This window comes from Budorcas taxicolor, chromosome 3 (genome assembly GCF_023091745.1).
Source record: "Budorcas taxicolor isolate Tak-1 chromosome 3, Takin1.1, whole genome shotgun sequence".
Taxonomy (NCBI): domain Eukaryota; kingdom Metazoa; phylum Chordata; class Mammalia; order Artiodactyla; family Bovidae; genus Budorcas; species Budorcas taxicolor.
In genome coordinates this window covers 77,622,614-77,647,715 of record NC_068912.1, presented here as the reverse complement: position 1 = coordinate 77,647,715, position 25,102 = coordinate 77,622,614, and the positions used below count along the sequence as shown (strand labels likewise).

The 25,102-nt window shown below is 42.8% G+C and overlaps 1 protein-coding gene across 1 annotated transcript; it reads left to right on the top strand.

Annotated features, from left to right (window-relative positions):
* The first annotated feature begins 552 nt into the window (after positions 1–552).
* GADD45A (growth arrest and DNA damage inducible alpha) lies at positions 553–3,653 on the top strand. The gene is made up of 4 exons (XM_052637286.1): positions 553–870; positions 1,389–1,490; positions 1,738–1,975; positions 3,038–3,653. Exons 1-4 carry the CDS (start codon positions 827–829, stop codon positions 3,149–3,151), a joined length of 498 nt encoding a protein of 165 aa, XP_052493246.1. The 5' UTR covers positions 553–826; the 3' UTR covers positions 3,152–3,653.
* Positions 3,654–25,102: the final 21,449 nt, after the last annotated feature.

Here is a 25,102-nt window from a genome sequence, read left to right as displayed (position 1 = left end):
TTTTTTGAGCTTCCAACCCTTGCAAGTTTCCAAAAATAAATCAAACCAGCCATCAGGGCACCGAAATAATACTACTACTAATAAGCAGCTTTGCTTAGACTTACATAAACAACACTTCTGAGGTAAACTTTGCCCCAGAGGTCTGGATACACTCTTTTTATATAACCTGCGTACTAATAATTACTAGACTTGGGTGCATTAACCCTGAAAATAGATGTTAACAGCAGCCCCCAAAACAAAAGACTTCAAACGACAATAAAAAAAAAGCGCACCAGCAAGAAAAACACTTGGCAGCCAGCTCCAGCCCAAGCTGAAGACACCCTCCTTTCCCCGCCCCCCTACGAAGATCTCGGCTCCTACCCGCCCCGCCTACCGGGTGAGAGTAGGCTCGGAACCCCGCCCGCCCCCGCCCCTAGGCTCTTTTTCCTCCTGGCCCCTCCCTCTTCCGCTCCTCTCCGCCTGGTTCCTGGAGCTGAGGTCAAATTGTCTGAACAGGCTGATTTGCATAGCCCAATGGCTGCGCGTATGCAAATAAAGAGGATGGTGGTTGGCTGGGGGTTGGCAGGATAACTCCTGGGAGCGGGGCCTTTGTCCTTCAGTGGCTGTGAGGCAGCTGTGGTGTTAGTGTCGCGGTTAGTGGCGAGTGGGCTGCTGAGAGCCGACTAACGAGCAAGCGAGCGAGCGGGGCGGGAGGGGCGGACAGCGCGGTGGTGGCGGGCGCTGGAGGAGCCTGCAAAGGAGTGTGGAAAGCAGGCGCCCGCGCGCCGGCGGTGGCAGGAGCAGCTCGCACGCCGCTCTCTCTCTGTGGGCGACCTGCAGTTGCAATATGACTTTGGAGGAATTCTCGGCTGGAGAGCAAAAAACCGAAAGGTAAGTCGGCCAGAGCCTCTGCCGGAACTCTGCTTGCCTCCTGCGCGCACTCCGGTGCTGCTGGGCTATGCAAGGTTAATGGGGAGCGAGTGGTTCAAAGTTTGCAGCGGGTACCTCCTGTCCCGCCTTTCTTCCTCTGGAACACTCCGGAGGCGCGCGTGGACGGAAAGAGCGTACCCCGCACGCCGGTCTAGCCCCTCGAGGCTTTGCAAACGGCAGACGTGACCGTCCCTGCCCGTGCAGCTCTTGCGGCTGCACCCAGCGCCAAGGACTAGTAGAGCACTAGGGAAAGGGTGGCGGATGTCACTCTCGGGGCTGCTCACAGGATGCCGGGCCTCTGGGCGTAAGGGTTATGGGGGGAAGGGGATGATATCCCAGGGAGTCCTGGGTTTGCAAAAGGTCGAGGGGCGCTATTGCGCGTGCCCTCGGTTGGGAGGGTCGCGGTGCAGGGCGAGGAGGCGGCGACTACCCGGAGGGGCTTAGTGTGACGGGATCCCCTTGCTTCTTCCCGCGTGTAGGATGGATAAGGTGGGGGATGCCCTCGAGGAAGTGCTCAGCAAAGCCCTGAGTCAGCGCACCATCACCGTCGGGGTGTACGAGGCGGCCAAGCTGCTCAACGTGTAAGTGGAGGCCTCGCGTGACCCTCTTGGTTCTCCTGTTCGCCCCAGCCAGAGAAGGTCGCTTTCACCGGTCTCCCCTCGCCCTGCAGCGCCACTTCCTGCCGCGTTCCATCTATCCCGTGGCTACTTGTCCCAGGGGGAGTGAGCGGACCCGGGTGCGACCCCTGGCACCTGGGCGGGGGGTGCAGGCTGCCACGCGGCGGGTCTTGCCTTTGGGCTCACCAGCCCGTTCGTTCCCTGCCCGCAGCGACCCGGATAACGTGGTGCTGTGCCTGCTGGCGGCGGACGAGGACGACGACAGGGACGTGGCTCTGCAGATCCACTTCACCCTGATCCAGGCATTCTGCTGCGAGAATGATATCGACATCCTGCGTGTCAGCAACCCGGGCCGGCTGGCCGAACTCTTGCTCCTGGAGACCGATGCGGGCCCCGCAGCCAGCGAGGGCGCAGAGCAGCCCCCGGACCTGCACTGCGTGCTGGTGACGGTAAGGGAGAAGGGGACTTGCCGGCAGCTCGAGGTTAGAGTCCTGGCAGGAAGTTCGTGAGCGCTGAGAGGCGCCTGACTCCAGATCTGAAACGGGCGAGGGTTAAGAGACGGGAGCCTTTGCCCCATTAAAGCGTGTGGCTGGACTTTCAGCCGAGATGTGCTAGTTTCATCATGGGGATTTTCTCTGGGACAGAACGTGTCTAAGCACGTTGGAGGCTGCCAGAAGCGGAAGAGATCCTTGTGACTCAGCATTGTCAGTCCAGCTACTCCCTACCTACATCTGCACTACCTCCCGTGACTAATTCCTTTAGCAGGGCAGATTAGATAAAGCCAAATAAATTCCTGGCTCACCCTCATTAAGGAGTCAGCCTCATTCTCTGCCAGTCAGAGCTAAAAATAGAAATGGTGTAGGAGACAGACCTCATTAATTCCCTAGAAATACATTAAGAGAATAGAGTGGAAATTTTTTCTTTGTGGTCTTGAAGTTTTTTAAATGCCCCCATGCCCCCATAAAAACCTTTGAAAGGTAGATAACTTGTATTTACAGAGGTAAATGTGATTGTTTTGTGTTTTACATTTTGGAACAGTTTGACTGATCTCCTTAAGTGGCAGCCTCATTATTTTGCTACTCCTGAAAAATACTACTCTCTCTTTTGGGAGGATAACAGGTGGCAGTTTTAGTTAACTGCTCTGCAGCTCTAAACTCCTGGTAGCCCAGCATGGAAGTATTTCTCAGGTGTCCACCAAGGTACAAGTTTGGTAGGACAAGCCTATGAATAATACTCTCAGGCAAAAACTGAGTAAATATGAAAACACATATATGACTCAGTGAGTTGCATGTATTCAGACTTTGCAGAGTATAGCTTTGTAGAGAATTACCCTTAACGATTTTGCAGGAAACCCAACTACCTGGAAAAATTTTTTTAATGGTTTTAAGTGGTCTGTAACACAGCCAAAGTATAGAATGTTCAAGTGTCTTCCCCTCAGAAGTATTGTAATTAGTAGCAAAGTCTGATTTTTAAAAAAATAATAATTTTATTTTTTCTAAATTTGTTCCCAGAATCCGCATTCATCACAGTGGAAGGATCCTGCCTTAAGTCAACTTATTTGTTTTTGCCGGGAAAGTCGCTACATGGATCAGTGGGTTCCAGTGATTAATCTCCCTGAACGGTGATGGCATCTGAATGAAAATAACTGAAGCAAATTGCACTGAAGTTTTGAAATACCTTTGTAGTTACTCAAGCAGTTACTCCCTACACTGATGCAAGGATTACAGAAACTGATGTCAAGGGGCTGAGTGAGTTCAACTACATGTTCTGGGAGCCCGGAGATAGATGACTTTGCAGATGGAAAGAGGTGAAAATGAAGAAGGAAGCTGTGTGGAAACAGAAATACAAGTCAAAAGGAACAGAAATTACAAAGAACCATGCAGGAAGGAAAACAAAACTATGTATTAATTTAGGATGGTTGAGTTACATTTAAATAAACCCAATATGCTTTGTTAAAGTTTAAATGTGCAGCCATAGTTTGGGTAATTTTGGTTTTTATGCCCTCAAGTTAAAAAAAAAAAAAGGGTTGATCATATTTTAAAACCATATTTTATTGTATTTTGATGAGATGTTAAATTCTCAAAGTTTTATTATAAATTGTACTAAGTTATTTTATGACATGAAAGGTTATTTATGCTATAAATTTTTGGAAACAATATCTACAATAAACTGGTATGGAATAATTGCATCATTTCTTAATGTGTACTTTTGTTTCTTTAACTTGTACTTTATTTTAAACAAGTTTTTTTTTTCAATATGGAAAAATTAAAACCCATGTGAAATCATGCATATATAGTATATGTGCATCTGTATATATAGATGGGTGTGTATGTATGTCTATAAAATATTTTTCTACTCAAAACATTTGGGCTGAACATGGCATGATATTGGTTTTTATTTATTTAGTGGGCATTTTAGTGATGCCTTGCTCTACCCTACACCAAAAGTCAGAAAAACAAAGGTGATTTAGAAGTTGGGTTGGAATTAGGGAAAAGTGGTGTGGGAAATTGCAGTTGCAAAACAGGGATAAATACAGTTAAATGATAACTAGTGCTCTAATATTATATGCAACATGTTACAGAAGCAGAGGGGAGGGAGTCACCAAAGACCTACCTGCAAGACCAGTGAAGTTTTTCCTGGGAAGGGATCATTTTGTTTGGATCTTAAAACAGGAAAAGGATATTGCTAGCAGCAGCACTAGTTTCTGGGAAGGTGTGGAGGCCTGAAAGACCAAAACCTGTTCAGGGAACCAAGAGTGATTCCGTGTGTGCCTCTGGCGTAGAACGATAAGGGAGAGATAAGGCTGAAAGGTAGGTGGGATTAGGCCCAGACTGGGAATGGCATTCCATGTCACCCTTAGCATTTGGGCTTTCTTCTGTAAACTTTGGCCAGTTTGTAGACGCCTTCACGCAGGGAGTGACGTGATCAGTGTTTCAGGAAGATAACGCTGGGCACTGAAAGACGGGTTCTTGGATAAGCTGCCACAGGTGAGAAGGCCAATTGGAAAGTGACCACAACCGTCCAAGGCTGTGCATTTTGCAGAAGCACATTCAGGAAGCAGGGAGTGGCCTGCCGAAGATTTTGGTGCCATTCTTCTCTTTCTAGAGCTGTGTGCCTTTCAGCTGAATGTGTGTGCTATGGTTCTGAGGGGTTTGGCTAAATTAGATGGGAGAGGGAAAAAAAGAGCAAAAGAAATGAAAGGCTTTAGCAGAACAGTCATCTTTTACTTGGAACAGTCACTTGATAATTAACTGCAACAATCTTTTGGACATCCAGCCAAAGAAAGCAAAAATGCCTACTGAGGAGAGGCCTAATATAGCTTTGGTACTCGGGATTTTTCTTTGCCTACTTCTCAAACCATACCCTCCCCCACAACACCCCATGGCTCCCTGGCCATCTGTCTCCCACCCTTGTCATGACTACATACAATCAGGAAAAAGTAGAAATCAGAGGAGAGAAATGCCAGCTAAGAGTTACAAAACGCACCAAGTTTCTGCATATCTTAGGAATAACATAGGCACATGAGCCCTTCACCTTGCAATTAAGTTTCTGTTTTTCCACATCTACCAGAAATGTGGAGTTGTAGTCCTTGTTTAGGCTTGTATCTTATTTAAGCTAGTGCCTGATCCAAAACGTAACTGCTATTTAATAGTTGTTTTTTACATTATCAGAAGATGGAAAGCAGTGAGTTTTAAACAGATTTTTTTTCCGTCCCATTAAGTAAAAATACTTCCAATTCTTTCCCAAAACTACTTGATTAAAGACCCTCCTGCAAAGATGAGTAAATTAAACTCAGAAGGCAGAGTGGGGAGGAGCGGCTTATGTATGTTCTTAGTCACTCAGTGTGTCTGACTCTGATTTACAAATAATGAATGCAAACTACCTGGCACGTGATAGGTGTCAATACAGTGTGTCTACTACTAAAACTGGAGCGATGGCAATAGGAAAACTTCCAAGGCATCAGAAAAATCTGTTGCTTATAACACGATATATGTATTCAAAGAAAAGTGTCTTGCATGTGTACTCTTATTTCATAGTGCTGAGAGATGAAAGTGGTAGTGTGCACCCTTGAGGTTGTTTGCTTTCAGAAAAATCCCAACAATTCACGGGATTTTGAAGTTTCAGTTTTTAAGTATTAACAGTTGTTATCCCTTCCTGATTGAACATAACACAAAAGTAACAGGGTGTTGAAAAATCCACTCTGAAACAATTGAGTTAATTGTAAACAAGTATGCAATTACCAGGGCAGATTCTGCCTCTAAATGTTGCTAGTATTTTTCAGTTGTTGCTTTAAATGCTATTAACCCTGCTTATTACAAGCAGGTGGAAATGTTACAGAGGGGACAGAAATCCCCTCCTCTTTCTAAGGTGTGTTGTTGGTGGAAAATACCTACTTTTCCCACTGGCAACTTTACCTCAGTGTCATAAATAGTATTGACTCCTCCCTCCTGTAGTTTGTCAAGGCCCTCAGTAAATTAAATTTCTATAATGAAAGGACTCATGAAGGTAAGTATTCTCCCATAATAACATATTTTATTTCCCAAATGAAGAAAGTGTCATGGCTATGAAAGAGCTGTTTGTATATTGTTAATTGGAAGTGTTGTCAAAGCATGTTTTGAGATGCCTTGCTATAACCCTTATAAAATCATTGTTTCCTCAATTTTCAACTATATGGGTTCAATTTTATTCTTTGAGATTTGATAGAAGGCTGCAAGCAGTGAGATGTGGTTCCTTTAAATGAATAAAACTCTCAATGGCATGATTTAACACCAGGCCAGTGTCCCTCAAACTGAATTGAATCTTTTTTTTTTTTCTTTTTCCTTTTAAACAATCCTTAGATAACCATCAGGATTCCCCCAGTGGCTCAGCAGTTAAGAATCTGCCTGCAATGCAGGAGATGCGGGTTTGATTCCTGGGTCAGGAAGATCCCCCGGAGAAGAGGGTGGCAACCCACTCCGGTGTTCTTGCCTGGAAAATCCCGTGGACAGAGGAGCCTAGCAGGCTTCAGTCTATGGAGTTGCAGAGTTGGATATGACTGAAGAGACTTAGCACATAGCACAATAAACATAAGAAACTGTGTAAAAAGGTTGTATTCATGAAGATCTCGAAGAAAGAATTTTGTTGTTGTTCAGTCACTCAGTCATGTCCGACTCTTTGAGACCCCATGGACTGCAGCATGGCAGGCTTCCCTATCCTTCACTATCTCCTAGAGTTTGTTCAAACTTACATCCATTGAGTCGATGAAGCCATCCAACAGTCTCATCCTGTTTGAGTGCTTATTATGAGCAAGGGCTATGCTGGTTATATTGAAGTTTACAAAAAAAAAAAAAAAAAAAAAATCAGAAACCTACTCTGACCTCAAAGAGTTTCCAGCCTAGTGAAGTAATGAGACACAAACATCAACAGATAAAAATCCAAAGCAGAAGTGCCTAGAGAACTGCTATGAGAGTTCAAGGGGTGGAAATTTCTGGAGGGCACATGAGGATGACTTGCAGAAAAAGGTTGTGAGTTCTTTGATCAGAAGTTATCATCGTATCTTGCAAACCACACAAATTACTTAACTGATTGAATATTGGTTATAATTCTGCCAGGTGCTGCAGAGAATAGACAGAGGTAGCCTCTAAGAGGTAGCGCTTGTCCTTAGAAAGTTCGTTATCCAATAAGGAAATCAATATCAACACATTCACTTCTTTAATGCTATTTACTGACAGCCCGTCATGCCCTGGGCACTAAGTCCCAGGGCTGCAAAAGTGTAAAAACAAGGCCTTTGTCTTTAAGAATGTGTGCAGTTTAGTGTAAAGACTGACACCTGTGATGCAGGGCAATCAGTGACAACGTGCTGTGTTCAAGGCTTAAGTGTTCTTGGGGGGCCGGGAAGGTTGGGAAGATCCAGTCAGACCCAAAGGATGAAGAGACTGGCCAGGGGATGGTGAAGGGACACTTGTTCCTCTAGAGGAGCTGTAGCTCTGGAGGGTATGTTTGAAGCACGACTGGGGTGAGTTTCTGGGACAGCCACAACCCTCACAGAGGGATTTGTTGTTTTGGTTTTGTGCTCAGTCGTATCTGACTCTTTGCAACTCCATGGACTGTTGCCCACCAGGCTCCTCTGTGGAATTTTCCAGGTGAGAACACTGGAGTGGGTTGCCATTTTCTTTTCCAGGGGGTCTTCCCAACCGATGTCTCCTGCATTGGCAGGTGGGTTCTTTACCACTCAGCCATGAGGGAACCCTGGAAACTGGTAGCTAAGAGAAATTTGTCCTACACGATGTTTAAAAACATATTTTTTTTAACAATTTTTTTAAACATATTTTTTTGTCAACATTTATACATGAAGAAATTTCTTAGAAAAATCTTTATTTCTATTGTCTCTTGGAAGTTTGCTATTTGTGGCAACAGTGGGCCCACAGTCTGCACTGTAGCAATTGGCTGCAGCTGAGGGAGGCTCCTCCATTTTAGACAAGGATTTCCAGTTTGCTACAGACCTTACCCTTGCCTATTGTCAACTTAAGCCTCCTGGACTCACTTAGGTTTCCCTTCCTAATCCTTTTAGGCATGTGGGGTCCACCTTTCACTCACCCTCCCCCAATGACAAATATCTCTCATTCTGGGGCTCAGATTCTTCCTGTGTAAAAATAAGGGATTTGTCCTCCAGAATTTCTCACATTTTCCAATAGACAATGAAGACCTAGGGCTGTATGTTAAAAATACAGCTCTAAGACCCTTTCCCAAGAGCTTCAGATTAAATGGGTCTGGGAAAGGCTCAGAATTTATTTTTTTCAACAAGTACTTTAGGTAGTTCTTATTATCAGGGCAGTTTGACAAACATTGCATGCTTTCTTGGAGTTCTTCCACCTGAAATGCAGTAGAATCACGCTTTGCAAATCTCGGGGGATGGGGAGGGGCAGCTTTCACCAGATCAGTCTCTCTGATGTCAGCCCACCAGGAGCTGAGGGATACAGGTTTCTCTGCAAAGATTAAAGAGACTCTCAGGGAAGAGGTATAACCAGAACAATTTGCTGCCTGTGGACAGAGTTAAAATTTACTAGTTTATTATTCTGTACCAGTCCAAAGAACTAGGGCTTCCCAGGTGGTACGGTTCTATCAAGAATCCGCCTACCAATGCAGGAGATGCAGGTTCTATCTCTGGGTCGGGAAGATCCCCTGGAGTCAGAAATGGCAACCTGCTTCAGTATTCTTTCCTGGAAAATATTCCATGGACAGAGGAGCCTGGTGGGCTACAGTCATGGAGTTGCAAAGAGTCATATACAACTGAGCACTGAGGAAAATAACTACAAAAGGTGGGATGGTCCACGGACAGGTTGGCCCTTAGGGCTTCCTTGAATTGAGAGAACAACAGACCTGTTATGCACCAGACACAGGGCTGGGCACTTGGACAAGACAAGAAGTTGACAGCATTGTAGAGACAAACTCTTGTACAGAGCACTGCTCAATGTGAGGCATAAGGTAAGGTGCTCGGGAAGTGAGTAGAGTCCCTATTTTTCTTATATCTGTTAAGTACTTTCTGGTTTATAATGTGCTTTCACATTTATTAATCCATTTGGTTCCTTGCCAAAGCTCCTGAGGCTCAGGGGTCAAGAGACTCCTCTAAAGCCACATGGCAAGGAAAGGGAAAATCAAAATTCTACTCTAAACTGTCTCTTAAAGGCCTTCCAGACAGCACAGGTTAGCCTAGGGGAGGCTGAAACTAATTGGATCTAATCTTTTACTTATCCACTAAGTGGGACAGAGCCCCAGGAAAACTAAAGGGGACAAAAACAGGAGAGAATTCTAAGAATTGTTGTCTTTCATCCTAGAACCTCCTCATGGGAGAAGTGACTTTTGTGTCCCTGGGTACTTTATGCTGATATACCTTCTACAAATAAGTGTCTGAGGACTTTGCAGAACAGCAGCAAACTTTCCTACCATCACCACTTAACACCTGATTACATCACCACAGTATCAAAATAATCACTCTGATAAAAGGCTCACCTGGAGAAAAGCCTTCTGATTTCATTTTGGGCTTCTTTGTATAACTGGACAGAGCTGGCAAGTGATCAAGAATAAGAGTATAGCAGTTAAAACAATAGGCTTTTAAAAAATTTATTTTCGGCTATGCTGGTTCTTTGTTGCTGCCCATGGGTTTTCTCTAGTTGTGTTGAGCGAGGGCTGTTTTCTAGTTGAGATGCACGGGCTTCTCATTGAGGTGCAGAACATGGCTCTGATGGCTTCAGTAATTGTGGCTCACAGGTTCTAGCTGCTGCTGCTAAGTCCCTTCAGTCGTGTCCAGCTCTGTGCAACCCCATAGACGGCAGCCCACCAGGCTCCCCCGTCCCTGGGATTCTCCAGGCAAAAATACTGGAGTGGGTCGCCATTTCCTTCTCCAGTGCATGAAAGTGAAAAGTGAAAGTAGTCGTGTCTGACTCCTAACGACCCCATGGGCTGCAGCCCACCAGGCTCCTCCATCCATGGGGTTTTCCAGGAGTGGGGTGCCATTGCCTTCTCCACATAGGCTCTACAGCACAGGCTCAACAGCTGTGGTGCATGGGCTTAGTTGCCCTGGGTTGTGTGTGATCTTCCCAGACCAGGGATCAAACCTGTGTCTTCTGCATTGACAGGCAGATTCTTTACCACTGAGCCACCAGGGAAGCATTTGACAATAGGCTTTTATAGCCAGAAAGACCTGAGCTTGAGTCTTGGATCCCAGCTAGGACTTGTGAAAGGTAATGTAACTTCTCTCAACCTCAGTGATTTCTCCCAGAAAATGGGAAAATAAACAAGGCGTATATCATTGGTTTGTTTGTGGGGATTAAACAAAACAATGCACAGAGAGCACTTGGCTCAGTTCCTGGAGATACTGAATATATGTGCCCTAATGATAACTACATCTCCCACTGGTGAGTAATTTCCTATGTATGTATGTATTTTGTATCATTATTCTATGTTTGCAAATTAGAGGGTGACTTCAGTGAAAAAGAAAGCACCTCCCCCCAGTAAACTACAGGACAGAATGTGAAAAGACATCATCCAATTAAATTATGTTAATTTCCACTAATCTAGTTTCTCCTCTCCATTTCCATTAACTTAATTTGGTCCTTTATCACTCATTAGGATTATCAAAGCAGAGCAGTTTCTGTTCAAAATCAAAGGTTGAATGCATGCTGTGTGCCAAGTTCTGTGCTGGAACTTGCTATAGAAAGATGATTGTGGTGCAGTTTCGACCTGCAGTCTATGTAGGAGCTGACAGACACAGAATTTTCAAGGTGGTGTAGTGGCCTGGCAAGTCTGGGCATGCGCTGTGTGTGTGTGTTTAGGGTGGTGGTGGTGGTGGTGAGGAAGCCTTCCAGGAAAGGGTGATGCTTGACCTGAGTCCTGAAGCATGGTTAAAAGCGAGTCAGGGGAGAAAAATGCTGTGCACGAGGGACTCTTCTAGTCTGTGGTGTTTGCTAGAGGATTAAGTGTTAAGGAAGGAGTGGAGAAAGGTAGGCTAAAAAGGTAGACAGAGACCAGCTCAGAGAGAGCCTTCTGAGGAGCATGACTTTGCCCTGCAGGCAATGAGGGGACTCTGAGGATTTTATTCGGAAGAGTAAAGTTGGCTAACAGTGGTCTACGGTTCACTCTTCTCAGATGAATTCAATTACCCGGATCAGTGTGATGGGATCGGAGGGGAGCGTAATGTAAAGGGGCAGCTGTTTGTTGTTCTTGTCTGTCCTGCTCCCCTCCTCCTCCTCCTTTCTGGTTAGCACCCCTCATCTCAGCCTCAAAAGGAAATTTGGAATATAGGCCTGGGTCATCTTCCTGGCCATGGTGATTGGGATGGGGATAGATCATGTGACATCAGCTGGGCCAATCAGAAATCTTCCCGAGACTTCTCTGTCAGAGTAGAGAATCTCTTTACAGGCTGACAAGCTGATCGATGAGTCTAAGATTACTGGCAGGCATTTGCATGCCACGGAGAGTAAGTTTATTTAAGAGCAAAGGGCAGTCCTATTGAGTGAATTAAGTCAGACAGCAAAGGAGGAATTTCATATGATAGCCCTTATATGTGGAATTTAAAAAGAGATGATATCAATGAACCTACTTAAAAAACAGAAAGAGACTCACAGACTTGGAGAATGAACTTATGGTTGCCAGAGGGAGGGATGGGGGGAAGGGATAGTTGGGGAGTTTGGGAAGGATGTGAACATACTGCTATATTTTGAATGGATAACCAACAAAGACCTACTGTATAGCACATGGATTTCTACTCAGTGGTATGTGGCAGCCTGGATAGGAGGGGAGTTTGGGGGAGAATGGCTACATATCTATGTATGGCTGGGTCCTTCCACTGTTCACCTGAAACTGTCACAACATTTTTTGTTAATCTGCTATACCCCAATATAAAACAAAAAGTTTAAAAAAAAAAAAAGCAAAGGGCAGAGGTGAATCTTTGAAGCAGAGCTCCTGAATCCAGCTATACCTGAAGGTAGGTCTATGGATTCTCAGTAATGTGCGTAATTTCATTTTCAGTTAAAAATAGGGTTTTAGTTTTATTTGCAACTAAGAGTGGGGACTGAGAGATTTCCTGGGTGCAAGACTTTCAGGGTCGAAACTGAGACAGTTCCAAGTAAACAGAAAAAGTTGGCCATCCTAATACCAGGGCAGCCATGGAGGCTGGAGTCTACATGGGACACTTTTGCAGTTCAGTCAAGGGGTGATACAGGCCTGGACTTGCAGTTAGGAAAATAAGAGATGGATTTTAGAAGTATATGGGCAATGAAATAGGTGAGACTGGGTAACCAGATGTAAAGAATGAGGGGGAATTCTTGAATGCCTCCTAGGTTTCCAGCTGAGGCAATTTAGAGATAATATGGCTGTCAGTTAAAGTTTCTGGAGGGGAGATGGGTTCAGTCTTGGATGCATTATGTTTCAAATACTTGTGCGACTACCGATTAGAAGTGTCCAGTAGAATAGATAAGTTGGATGTTTGGACAAAATTGGGCTGGATGTTTTGATCTCGGAATCCTCAGCATATACTAACTGTGAGAGTGGATGAGCTCACCAAGAAGAATGGATAAAGTGAGCAGAGCAGCAGTCAGCCAAGGATAGAAACTTGGGACTCAGGGTGGGATTTTAAAAGGCAGACATAGAGGGGAAATGAGAGTCTTGATGTCACAGAAGCTGGAGGGGCAGAATGGTGAGTTTACAGAAGAGAATAATTCTCACTGTTAGAGGAGTCCCTAAAGCAGAGACTGAAATGTTCCATGGAATTTGGAAATTGAGAGTTCACTGTCCATTTCGTTGGGTGAAATCAGTTTCACTGTGTCGGTGTGAGTAAAACCACATTGCCTTCAATTGAGAAGATGGGAGGTGGGGAAGAGAAAACACAGAAGGTGGACCACTTTCTGGGGAAATTTTGATGAGAAAGAAGAAAAGAGGAGAAGGGGCTCCAGGAATAGCTGGTGGACTTGCTTCTCACCTGTGAGCCTGATAGAAATTATTTGCTTGGGTGTGATGCAGAAATTTGGATGTGGAAAGGTAGGGAGTTTTAAAAATTCAGGCCAAATGGCCCCGGCATTTTTTCTGTTGAGGAAGGCAGGATTATTTACTTGATGGGAAGGAGATAAATACAGAGAGTTTGAGTAGGGTGATAAAGGTTTGGAATGAAGGAGTTGAACAAAGTTCAATAAAAGAATTATGAAATCCTGGTGGGGGCTTAGAAATAACCACTGTCAGTCTTCACTAGTTCTTTCTCCTTATTCAGTCTCCTTATCTTTAAGGAAACAAAGCTTAACATGTCAAACCCCTGCTTAAGCAACTCTACTAACTCCCTTACCTTGTCTTTATAATCAGTGGAAAAGTTCTGCTTTTGATGACTTGACTCAAGCTTCTTTCCCAACCTCATCAGCTTGTTCCTCCCTGTAGTCCTGCCTCAGAGATCTGTTACCCAGAATTAACAGAAGTCTGATATGCAGACTTCTTTAGAATTTAGCTTGTACACACTGTTTTAGCAGCTGAGAATATCCTTCACTCCAGTGTTCTTGCCTGGAGAATCCCAGGGACGGAGGAGCCTGGTGGGCTGCCATCTATGGGGTGGCACAGAGTTGGACACGACTGAAGCGACTTAGCAGCAGCAGCAGTCTTCACTAACCAACTCCTACTCATCCTTCAAGGCCCAGCTGATACACTGCCTCCCCCATGAAATCTTTTCTGACTCACTCAGGCAGGGCCACTTCTTAGAATAGCATTTACCACATTGCATAGTAATACCCACCCTCTACCCCTACCCTCCCTATCTTGGGAGATCCTAGTCTTTTCTGGGTTTATTCTAGGGCATACTTAGTGTTAGTAGTTACATACACAGTGTTAGTAGGAGCTACCATACTCCTAGTAGGAGCTCAACAAATGAATGAATTCTTCTTTGTCCTGCTTCTAAAAACTAAATTTTAAAATGCTCTGTTACTTACATTTAATGTTTGAGTGGCCTGTTTTTCTTTTTGTAGTTATAACTCATGAGACGTTGTTGATACTTCGAGGAAATGTGCTCATTTAATTCTATTAACTGCTTATATACAAAATACCTTTCTACAATTCATTTTTCCTTAAAAATTCTTTCCAGGCCTGATGATGAGTCAGTAGCTGAAGTATCGGGAAGTGATCCTTTAAATATCTTTTAAATATCTATAATTATACACAGCAAACCCACATTCCCTTCAGTGACCCCATACTCTAGACTTTGGCTCTTTCCCTCCTGGTTTGCAATTCAAGAAAGAAAATGTGAGATGACTGAGGGTGAAGATGGTAAAAAAAAGGTGATCCAAAATGAATTGCTTTCCTCCTCCAAATTTGTATAAAATTTAAGACTAAAAGAACAGTTAACAATTACTTAGCCTGAATCCTTCTTAAACAATCCTTTTTCTTTTTTTTTTTTCTGGAAACAGGACCAGAAATCATAAAACTCATAAGGTTACATAGCAAGTTAGTGGCACTCCAACTACAGCCCACGTTTTCCGCTTCCAAGACCTGTTCTTTCTCTTACCTCATACTGACAACTCAAGAAAAATTGCAGTTTTTTAAAAACATGAATGCATGCTCAGTCGTGTCCAACTCTTTGCATCCCTATAGACTGTAGCCCACCAGGCTCTTCTCTCCATGGGATTTTTCAGGTTGCCATTTCCTCCTATAGGGGTTCTTTCCCCAGGGATCCAACCTGTATCTCCTGCACTGGCAGGTGGATTCTTTGCCACTGAGTCACCTGGGAAGCCCTAAAAAGGCATATGAAATGCACTTTTGGATCTCTCTGAACTTCCATTACCTCATGTGTAAAGTAGGGTTAATAACAGTAGTGACCTCATGGGCTTGTAGTGAGAATCAAATAATTGAGATGCAAAATTTCTGAAAGCTATACCTGGCCATATTAAGTATCTGGAGTCTAGTGTTGTTTATTATTTAAAGTCCAATACATTACATTCTTTTTCCCTCCAATTTATTTCCTTTAATGACATCTACATGTCATGGACACCTTTCCATATCAATAGAAAGCTACTGATGTTTTTAAAGGACTACATAAAAATGCATTACATTCTTGATTGCTAAGGAACTAATTTACTCACTTTACCTTACTTTATTTAAAAATTTTTTTGTTACCCACTTGATGTACAGTATTATGTTTCAGGTATACAACATAGTGAGTTACAATTTTCAGGGTTATATTCCATTTATAGTTGTTATAAAATACTGACTATTCCCTACGCTGTACGACATATCCTTGTAGCTTATTTACATAATACATAATGGCTTGTACCTCTTAATCCTCAACTCCTATATTATACCCCCCAACCTGCCCCCCTCTGGTAACCACTAGTTTGTTCTCTGTATCTGTAAGTCTCTTTCATTTTTGTTATATTCACTTGTTTTAGACTCCTCATATAAGTGACATCATACAGTATTTTTCTCTGTCTGACTCTGGATCCACCTGTGTTGTTACAAATGGGAAAATTTCATTCATTTTTATGCTTGAGTAGTAGTTCATTGAATATACTTATATACCACATCTTCTTTATCCATTTACCTGTTAACAGACACAGGTTGGTTCCACATCATAGAATTATAAATAATGCTGCTATGAACATCGGTGGCATGTATCTTTTCAAATTAGTCTTTTCATTTTTTTTTTTTTTTGAATGTATGTCTGGAAGTAGAATCGCTGGATCATATGGTAGTTCTATTTCTCACTTAATGAGTTTTAAATTTCCCAAAGTTATTTTTTCTCCCCTCTTCACCCCATTCAAACCATTTTACAAATATGAAGACAGAGACCGTGGGTTGTAGAATCCAGCTGAGCTAGGTGCGTGGAATTAGAGTCTGCACTTCTTAGCTGTAGGACCCTGCATAATCTGACTTCTCTGAGCCTCAGTTCCTCATCTGTAGGACAGAGTTATAGCCTACTTTTCTTTTGAGAGTTGTTGTGAGGCTTAAATGGGAGGATACATGCAGAGTGCCCAGCCTGTGTCAATGTTGGGTCCCTCCTTTCCCCAGTGCCTCACACAAAGTTCTGTAAATACTACTAGATGTTGTATGAGCTATATTGATATGTACTTCATTGATATCAGAGCTATAATGGTTTATCTAGAACAAAGTGATTCTAATGCACTGGCCTTGGGGAAATGTCTCAAGGTTAAAAGGAGGAAGGATCTACTGCATGTGAATGATTCTTGGAGCACAGTTCTTCAAAGGGATGCTTGCCTTCTGATATACCACAAGGCTTCTTAACCATTTTTGCCACATCCAAGTACAAGCTGTGCTGTTATACACCCACGTTTGAAAATGTAAATTGGCTTACTTTTTATTTGTTTAAGAGGAAACTTTATATCACAACTTGTTCAGTGAGTGACTGCTTTAGGCCTGCCTCCCCCCCACCCCCCCCACTTCATGTCAATTTACAGATCCACAGGGTGCTTGTGGTGACACTTGATTGCTCTATGTGAGGACCAGATTATAGGTCTTTTTGTGGCTGGAGCTCCCACTTCTATCATTAAGCCGTGTATGTGTGGTGTGTGTGTGTGTGGTGTGTGTGTGTATATGTGAAGATGGGTGTATGATTGGATCTAGAGACTAGAAATAGCAATTTATACCTAGGTATCTCTGCTGCAGATTTAATTTCCAAACTCAAGACCTTACCATTATATAGCTCAGCCATTCCAATTATTTGCTTTCATAATTGAATAGATTCTCTAGGAGGATTCATAGGGTATAAAAATGCTTCGTATGTAAAATTCTCAATATACTTAAAACTTTATGGTGAACTTTTGCTCCTTCGTGCTAAGCGTTTCTCTCTCCATAGTTTTATTTTACAGTGCCAGTAGTCTTCAGACTAATACATAGTCATACAGCATTTCAGGATGAACTTATTTGGATGACATTTTCTTCCAGTGCAGAGAAATTATTGGTTTCTTAAAAAATTAGTAGCTGAGGTGTGGGTTCCTGAGACCAACTGTCTATGTTCGCCCAGGGCTGGCTTATAGCTAAAGGGCCTTTAATAGATGTGATTGACTCAGATAAGGGAACAGTAATTGTGGCAGTGTCTGAAGGCAAAGGTTATTTGTTGCTCACAGCGGTAAAGGGGTTGAGAAGCGAGCAGGGCCAGGCGCTGAAGTCAAGCTACAGGCAATAGTCATGCCAGGCTATGCAACAGTGGCTAGAGCTTATGGTTGGGTGGGTTCTGCACAGCCAAGAGTCGTAAGCTCAAAGTTTGTAAATGTAGACATAGGAAAGGAGGCAGAAACACCCTAGCTCCAAGTATGAAGGCTTATGGTGAGTGTCCACGTATATATGTAACAGACCCTTGCCAATGAGAAGCTGACCACAGCCCATGCCCAGGAGAGCTGGGAGATGGCCTACATCTCCACATTTAGCTCCCCCGTTATCACCAGGCTGGACTTCTTTGTTTATACCGTTTAGATCATGGACCATTTCATCTGCCATATTTACTTAGTCTTCTCACTTCAACTTCATCCTCTCTCCCCTATGCATGTTGTGTTCTTAGTTGCTCAGTCATATCCGACTCTTGCAACCCCATGTACTGTAGCCTGCCAGGCTCCTCTGTCCATGGGGTTACCCAGGGAAAAATACTAGAGTGAGCTGCTGTTTCCTCCTCCAGGGCATCTTCCTGACCCAGGGATTGAACCTGTGTCTCCTGCATTGCAGGTGGTTTCTACCTGCTGAGTCATCAGGGAAGCCCTACCCAAATCCCATCTACCACCTCCCAATACAATCATCTTCCATTGCAAGTCACAGGAACTTCTGGTAATTTGGTTTCAACCGTGAAAGTGCTGGTCAGTTGCTGCCTATTTTTCATGACTGCAGTATCTAAATGCTTCAGTCTTTTCCTAGAAAGGGTTGAGTGGCTATCTCTGCCCTGACTCTTTGAGAGTATGTGAGTGCTTGTTTTCTGAAGCAGGGAACATCTCTGTGGCTTGCCCGGCCCAAAACCTTGTTGGCTGCTTTCTTCCTTCCAGCAGCTTTCTGGATGGTGTCATCCCTCCCTTCATCTCTGAGGGAATCCCAGCCCTGGAGGAAGGGACTGGGCAGGAGGCAGGGATACCTTCAGCAAACACTTGGTGAGTGTGAGTCATCAAGTCTGATGACCTTTCCATTTGTTATCTGTTTCCATGGTCATTGCCAGGTCTCAGGATGGGAAACAGCCTTCCACACAGTGAATCATTACACTACTCCTCCTTAACAACTTCCACCCTCTTCCTGTTGCTGGGTGGGTAAAGGGGTATGGGAGATGCTCTGCACCTTTGAGCTCACTTTTCTCCTCCTCTTGCAATTCCCTCCCAAGACTGCAGGGTTTCTTTATCTTTCAAGACCTAGCTCAAACACCACCTCCCTTGGAAGCCTTGTCAAGACTTTGCTGTGGTAGAGGCAGCCCTCCTTCCTCTGGACTCTCACAGCACTGCGTTCCCCTGAGCTCAGGCACATTGCCCATGGTATTATTAGTTTATATACGAGTCATTCCCATCTTTTGTTCTACACTGTGAGCTTCTCACAGGCTAGCGTAAGCCTTATTCATTTGAGTATAATCAGAGCTTTTGTTCCATACCTGGCTCTTAACAGGTACTCAGAAAATGTTAACTGAATGAGTGCAGGAAAAAGGCAAGAGAACTGGTCTTCTGTTAGTTTATTGAGCAAAATATGGGTAGGAAGATTCAATGAGCCAGACCCAGTAAAGAGAGCAATGGTGCTTTAATGAAACTGTTTTTCAAATCTGCAAACACATTAGCTGTGAAGTAAATGCTTTTATTCTTTCCAGAGAACAGATTTCCAAACAACGATCACAATATTTAGGTTAATAAGATGCTGGACAGATAAGCAGTCAAAGAATGTCCTAAAACAACAATCCCATCAACTAATATATCAAATGCAAATTTACTGAGACATCAAGAGACTATGTTTATAGTTACATGGCTACAAACAAGACTTTATTACAGTAATCAAGTTCATAAAACTAGAAAAAAAAGCCATATAACAAAAAGGCCTTTCATAAGCTATTAAATGAGCACACACAATAGACAAATCGATTTTATATTTGAAGCAGCGTATAGCACCAACATGTTGGCAGGACCAGTAGAGGGGTAGGCCACTGGACGGAACAAGAGGGTATCAGCCATCAGCTACTTCAAGCCCCTTATTTTACAGATGGTGAAATGGAGGCTCAGAGAGATGGAGTGCCTTGTCCAAAGTCACACAACACAGGAACACAGGATTGGCTAGACAGCGATCCAGGACACCCAGCTCTAGGTAAGTGCTCTATTTTAACATACAGATAACTCTACTTAATTCAATGTATTTTTTTTTTTCTATTAACAGATCTACCATAAAAGTCAATACAGTCATAACACACTCTGGTATTACATTTATTGAGAAAGGACCGACATGTACTGTGATTCACTTCTTAGGCCTATATAGCTCTTAAAATTCAGTGTAATCACTCAGATGACACTATCTTAGTTGTAAATTGAGACAAAGGCATATGGAGGGAAAGTTTGGCACATCTTCCACTACCTAAACTAACTTTATGCCTCAAAATTACTAAATCATTGGTATAATTTTTTTTTTTTTGGATAGTTGAAAGATTAGTAAAGTACAAAAATAGTCCCAATAGAGAGAAAGCAAATTAGGTCTTTGCTTTAAGGGGTTAGTATGGCACTTTTCATTTTAATAATAAGGAAATGTAAAAACCTGATTCTGTTTAGAAAAAACCTACAGCTTGTGAACCACATGGTATAGAAAGTGTTTCTCTCTGTTAAAAAAAAAAAAGTGTGTATTTGTAAAATACTTTGGAGTCATGAAATTCTTGCCATGGTCCTGAGGTGTCAATTGGACAGATTAATGATGAACTAAAGAAGAATCAATGGAAAAAGAGATCATTGTTAATAGAAGCAGAATTAAAGACAAAGTATAGTGAACATATTTAAATAGCCTCATAGATATGAAGCCAGGAAGTTGCATGTACATGAGTGATTGTGTCATTATAGTGGTAGTTTGGAAAAAATAACACACATTGGGCATTTGTCCATCATTATAAACCAGCTGCTGTCTAATAGTTAAACTGTGGCTTTACTAGTAGAATAAAGCCTGATAAATAAAAGTGACTTCTGCATATCAAATATATGTATACATATATTATATTTTTCTCACATAGACGTCTCATAATAAGTAAATCAACACTTAGCTACAATTTTTTCCCCCTTGGGTCCAGCATCAAAGGACTTGATATCACTTTTCTTAAACATGCCCTACACCTGGTTAGGAAGTTATATGATGTTCATACTTGTAGCCTTTACGATATCTGGCTAGCAAAAATAAAAAAAAATCTCCCGGGACCTCAAGTCCATTCCTTACCACTACAAGCATATTAACAAATATATAGCAAACCATACTTGTTTTCTAATAGGGAAAAGAACATGTTTTAGTACTAAAGAATAAACTATGCTTCCTACCAAAAATGTGTATATAACAGTATAATAAAAGTAATTTCATGAAAATATTTTGTAACAAGCTACATTATAAATATTCAAAGAAACATGGTAAAAATCAGAGTGAAAGTAAGATTAGTGTTCTGAAACTATCAGTAGAAAAATACACTTATTTAAAAAAAAAGAATGTCTCATTAAGTGATGCAGTACATGTAAAGTTGTCTTAATGTATATTTCAAATTTCACCTTTTGAAAGGAAAAACCTTTCTCCACCAACAGGTGCCTATAATATAGTTGGAAACTGGGCCCTTTGCAGAACCAAGTGTGGATGACAAGAAGGTAAGGGCAGTGGCATGATTTCCACATGATCCTGGAAGAGGGAGGGCAGTTCACAATGCTGGATAGGTGACTTGCAGAAATACGGAATAGATCTGAGCAGTCTGAAAACAGTACTGTATTTGTTCACCCACAATTAACATAATACTCAAAGCTCAGGTGTTAGATTTAAAAACGGGTTTGCACTGCAGGGCAAGACTGTACAGAACTAGGGAAAACCATTGTAAATAATTCCTTCTTGGGATTGAATCCTTTCTGAGAATACTTTTAACTTTTCATTAGTAATGTTTAATGAATGGAAGCTGAATTAAAATAGCAAAGGTCTGGTGCATGGTTTGGGCCCATAAATAAATGTTTAGAAATACCCTCTCCTCCTCTTAGTGAACAATATGCCCTCTGCCACAGGAGACAACCTCCTTTGGGGATCCCCACTAGCCATTCTGGGTGTGTGTGGCAGTAATATCCAGGCCCAGAGGAAAATCAAGGAACTGTGAGCCCAAGCAGTGAAACCAGCCCCTCTGATGGTGTGAGGCCCAGGTAGGGATGACGCAGGTGCTGCAGATACTTGAAAAGAGCTTACGTGTCCGATACCTTTACATTCTTTGTATATTTCTTTTCCACCATGATCTACCCACTTGGGGCTGGGGAGGTGGACATTAACTCTGAAGACATGATCTGGCTGCAGAGGAAAGATAAGAGGGAAGGCAGAGAAAGCGAGCTAAATCACAAAGTTAGGCCACGAAGAGCAGCTGGTTTTCACGCATTCCTGCTCTGCTCTGGGCCGGGCTCATGGCTGCTCTCTCTAGTTCCCATCGTTAGAGTAGGAATTTCAGGGGTCTACCCCCAATCAGAGACCATGAGCCCTGTGGCACAGCTGCCCAGGGTGCCCCCAAGGGCTGCCTCCCCTTTCCTAGATAGATTCGGGATCGCTGAAACCTGAAATCCCTTGGTGAAAGAATGCTCATATTATAAAAGGGCTTTTAGTTCAGTTTAAAAATTTTGATTGGCAGGTCAGCACGGTTTTAAGAGGAGAGAGATGACTTCATTACTCAACTACGATGAATACAGGCTGTAGAGTGTTCTTTTTGTACAATAACTACAAGAAAAGAGTTTAATTCTACCTACACACAGCTTGAGATAAAGGTATAACTTCTGGAGTTGAACTGATAGTATGGAGGGAGAGACATTTTAATTGGGAAATAAGCTTTGAGATGTGTATATACAAACACACACATATATATACACAAAACATTTCTCACCCACATATACTGTACAGATTGGCACAACTCTATTAAGAATAGACTACGACAAAAATTTTAGGACCAGTTATCCTTGGCATTTTAATCTAGATGACTGCTTAGGTAATTTAGGTTTTAACTGGATCACTGATGTATTTGTTTTCTTTTTAAAGGCCAGACCAACTTTCCTTCAGCAGTAACTAATAGGACACCGTAGTTAACAAATGGAAAACAAGATTATTATTCTGGATTAATTCAGTAAAAGGCATTTTAGAGAAAGAAAAACCTGGAAGGTAAAGACTTCAGAGTCCATAATTCCAAGTTAAGAGCATTTCCGTTATTAGCAGTGGTTACCAAATAAGCTGAAGGTAAATCTTTTCAAGGAGCTGCTCATCATTTGCTTTGTTGAGAAGAGGGGAGGATGCACTTCGCTACTTCTCTACAAGATGGTGCAGGTCTTCTTATCCTTGAAGGGGTTTTCTGAAGTTGGTATCCCCATCAGCAGAGGGTCATTCCTGGCATGTTCCTCACAGTAGGACATGAGGTCTGCTGACGCCTTTGAAACCTGGTGTGTAGACAAACCCAAGGAAACAAAATATTTACAGGGTGCAACTAGAGATGATCATACTAAGTGAAATAAGTCAGAAAGAGGCAAATACCACATGCTATCACTTATATGTGGAATCTATATTACGGCACAAATGAGTCTATCTACAAAACAGATTTATCGATAGAAACAGACTTGTAGAGGAATGAACTAAGAGTTCAGGGTTGGTAGATACAAACGATTGCATTTAGAATGGAGCAACAATGAGGTCCTAGTGTATATACCAGGGAACCATATTCAATATCCTGTGATAAACCATAATGGCAAAGAATATATACATAAAAAAGAATGTATAAGTTTATAACTAAGTCACTTTGCTGTACAGCAGAGGTTGGTACAACACTCTAAATCAACTGTTTAAATAAAAAAACATTTTTCTAAAGGAGAATATTTACAAACTCCAAAGGTATTTGCATGCTAACCCACTGGGTGGAAGGCTGTTGGAGAACAAGATAACCAGAGTCTTGAAATATCAGTCCTAGGTTACCTGTTACATAGAGAGGGCAAAGGTACTTCCAAATGCAGAAATCTGGCAGATAAGCCCTTCCTCAACCAAGTGATCAAACTGACATAAGCTGTCTCTTAGGCTGAGGGCAGAAGACATGCCACCAGCCAGCTAGTATTCCTGCCAAAACCTTTAGCCCGAATTTGATCATCAGCAAACAATCTCATTTGCAGTGAGGCCCATTCTGCACAGTGAGGGGCCTGGAATCTTCAAAACCAGACTGTGTGTTAGATATCAGCAGCTGATCCTGAGTGTAATAATTGTACTGTGGTTATGTAGAGGAACATGCCCTTGTACTTAGGAGACAAATGGTGAAGTATTAGGGGTGAAGAGTCATGAGGTCTGCAAATAACTTTCAAGAAATTTCAGGAAAAAATTACGTCAGTTTTGTACGTGTGCAGAGACAGAAAACTATGGTAAAATGCTACTTGGTGAATCTTGGTAAAGAGTATATGGGTGTCTATTGTTACAACTCTTCTGTAGGTTTAAAATTTCTCAAAATGTTGGGAGGAGGGAAAAAAGAAAAACGTCTGAGTCAAAGGAAGGCTGTATCTTAGCTTCTACCCAATTAAAAAAAAAAAAAATTAGAATGCAGAGCAGAACAGAGTTAAAGCACTGAAATAAGGGCTCAGAGCCAAATCTCGGGAAGAACAGAGCCATATTTTGGTAGAGTGTCAAGATTTACCATTAAAGACTGGGCTTGGGGAAATAAGAAGAGGGACAAAACCACATGGAAAGATGGAGCACCTTACTTTGGCATGAGTTAAAAATGGAAATACCATGCCTTCTTCAGGGGTCTGGGTAGGAGACCCGTTCGAATCATCAGATCAGTGTCCTCAGGCCAGGGGCACAGGCCAGCTCAGCCCTGGCAAATACAGGACAGGCAGCCTCCTGTTTTGAAGACAGGTGACTATTTCCAGGCCCAGAGGAATTTATCAGGTGACTGCTTCAGTATCTAGGAAACAGCATTACTCACAACATTCCAAGGCACTCACTGCTTAGCCCTCTCTGGAGATTTTTGGGGAAATGACTTTTAAGTCAGGTGACCCATCAGATGCCTTCTGGTTTCCTCCAGGTCTCAACTAAGGCTGGCACTATTTTCCCTGGATGCAGACTGTGGTCATCAAAGTTCACACACACTGAAAAAGTGCCTTCTCCTCAAAAGGACACCCGACCGTTGACTTGTTATGCAAGGCTCCCTCGGCTGCAGTGATAACTTCAGAACACTTCATACATTCCAGAGGGCTGACGAGGGTGTTTATATAAAGTCCACCTGGAACCCCTGTCCCCAGGCAGAAAACAGTGCCAGAAGGCTTGGCCGTGTGAGCCCAGGGAAAGCAAGGAAAGCCTCAGGAAATCCTGTCATTGGTTTTAGGTTTTCTGTTCAAACAGACACACTCACTTCAGACACTTTAGCTTGCCCATGCTATGTAGAAAAGAAAGTTAACATTTGGAAACTCTCAGCTTGCTCAGAGGAAATCATGGCACCTGGCTGAATTATATGGCATTATCTTCTCAGAAATATGGCCTGGCCTCAGGAGAGCAGAGGGAGATGGTGAGGAACACGTCTGGCCCACTCGAGGCTCTTACCTTTATTCTCTCGATGGAAGCTTCCATTCTCAACTGCTGCACAGTCCTCCGTGCCTGGGCGATGTTGTTGGTACTGGCTGTCTTGCTCGACATCTTCAGTTAATGGTTTTCACCTGAAATTTAAGAGAACTTTTTTAAAAAGGTGAAGAGCAGTCATCTTTAAGTTGTTTAGACATTCGTAATGCTTTGTGTTACTTGAGGGGAAAAGGATGCATTTCCGGTCACCACAGCTTCTTGGAGGCAGTCACCACGAAGTCCCTCAGAAATGGGAGTGGTAGCCTCGGTGTTTAAACTGGTAATACTTCTGAGCACTTTCGTGAATCTTGCCTCTGCAGAAACCCAGT

Coding starts and splice junctions, on each gene's coding strand:
- GADD45A (XM_052637286.1), top strand. CDS start 827: ATGACTTTGGAGGAATTCTCGGCTGGAGAGCAAAAAACCGAAAG. Junction 871..1,388: donor GGAGAGCAAAAAACCGAAAG/GTAAGTCGGCCA, acceptor TCCCGCGTGTAG/GATGGATAAGGTGGGGGATG. Junction 1,491..1,737: donor GCGGCCAAGCTGCTCAACGT/GTAAGTGGAGGC, acceptor CCCTGCCCGCAG/CGACCCGGATAACGTGGTGC.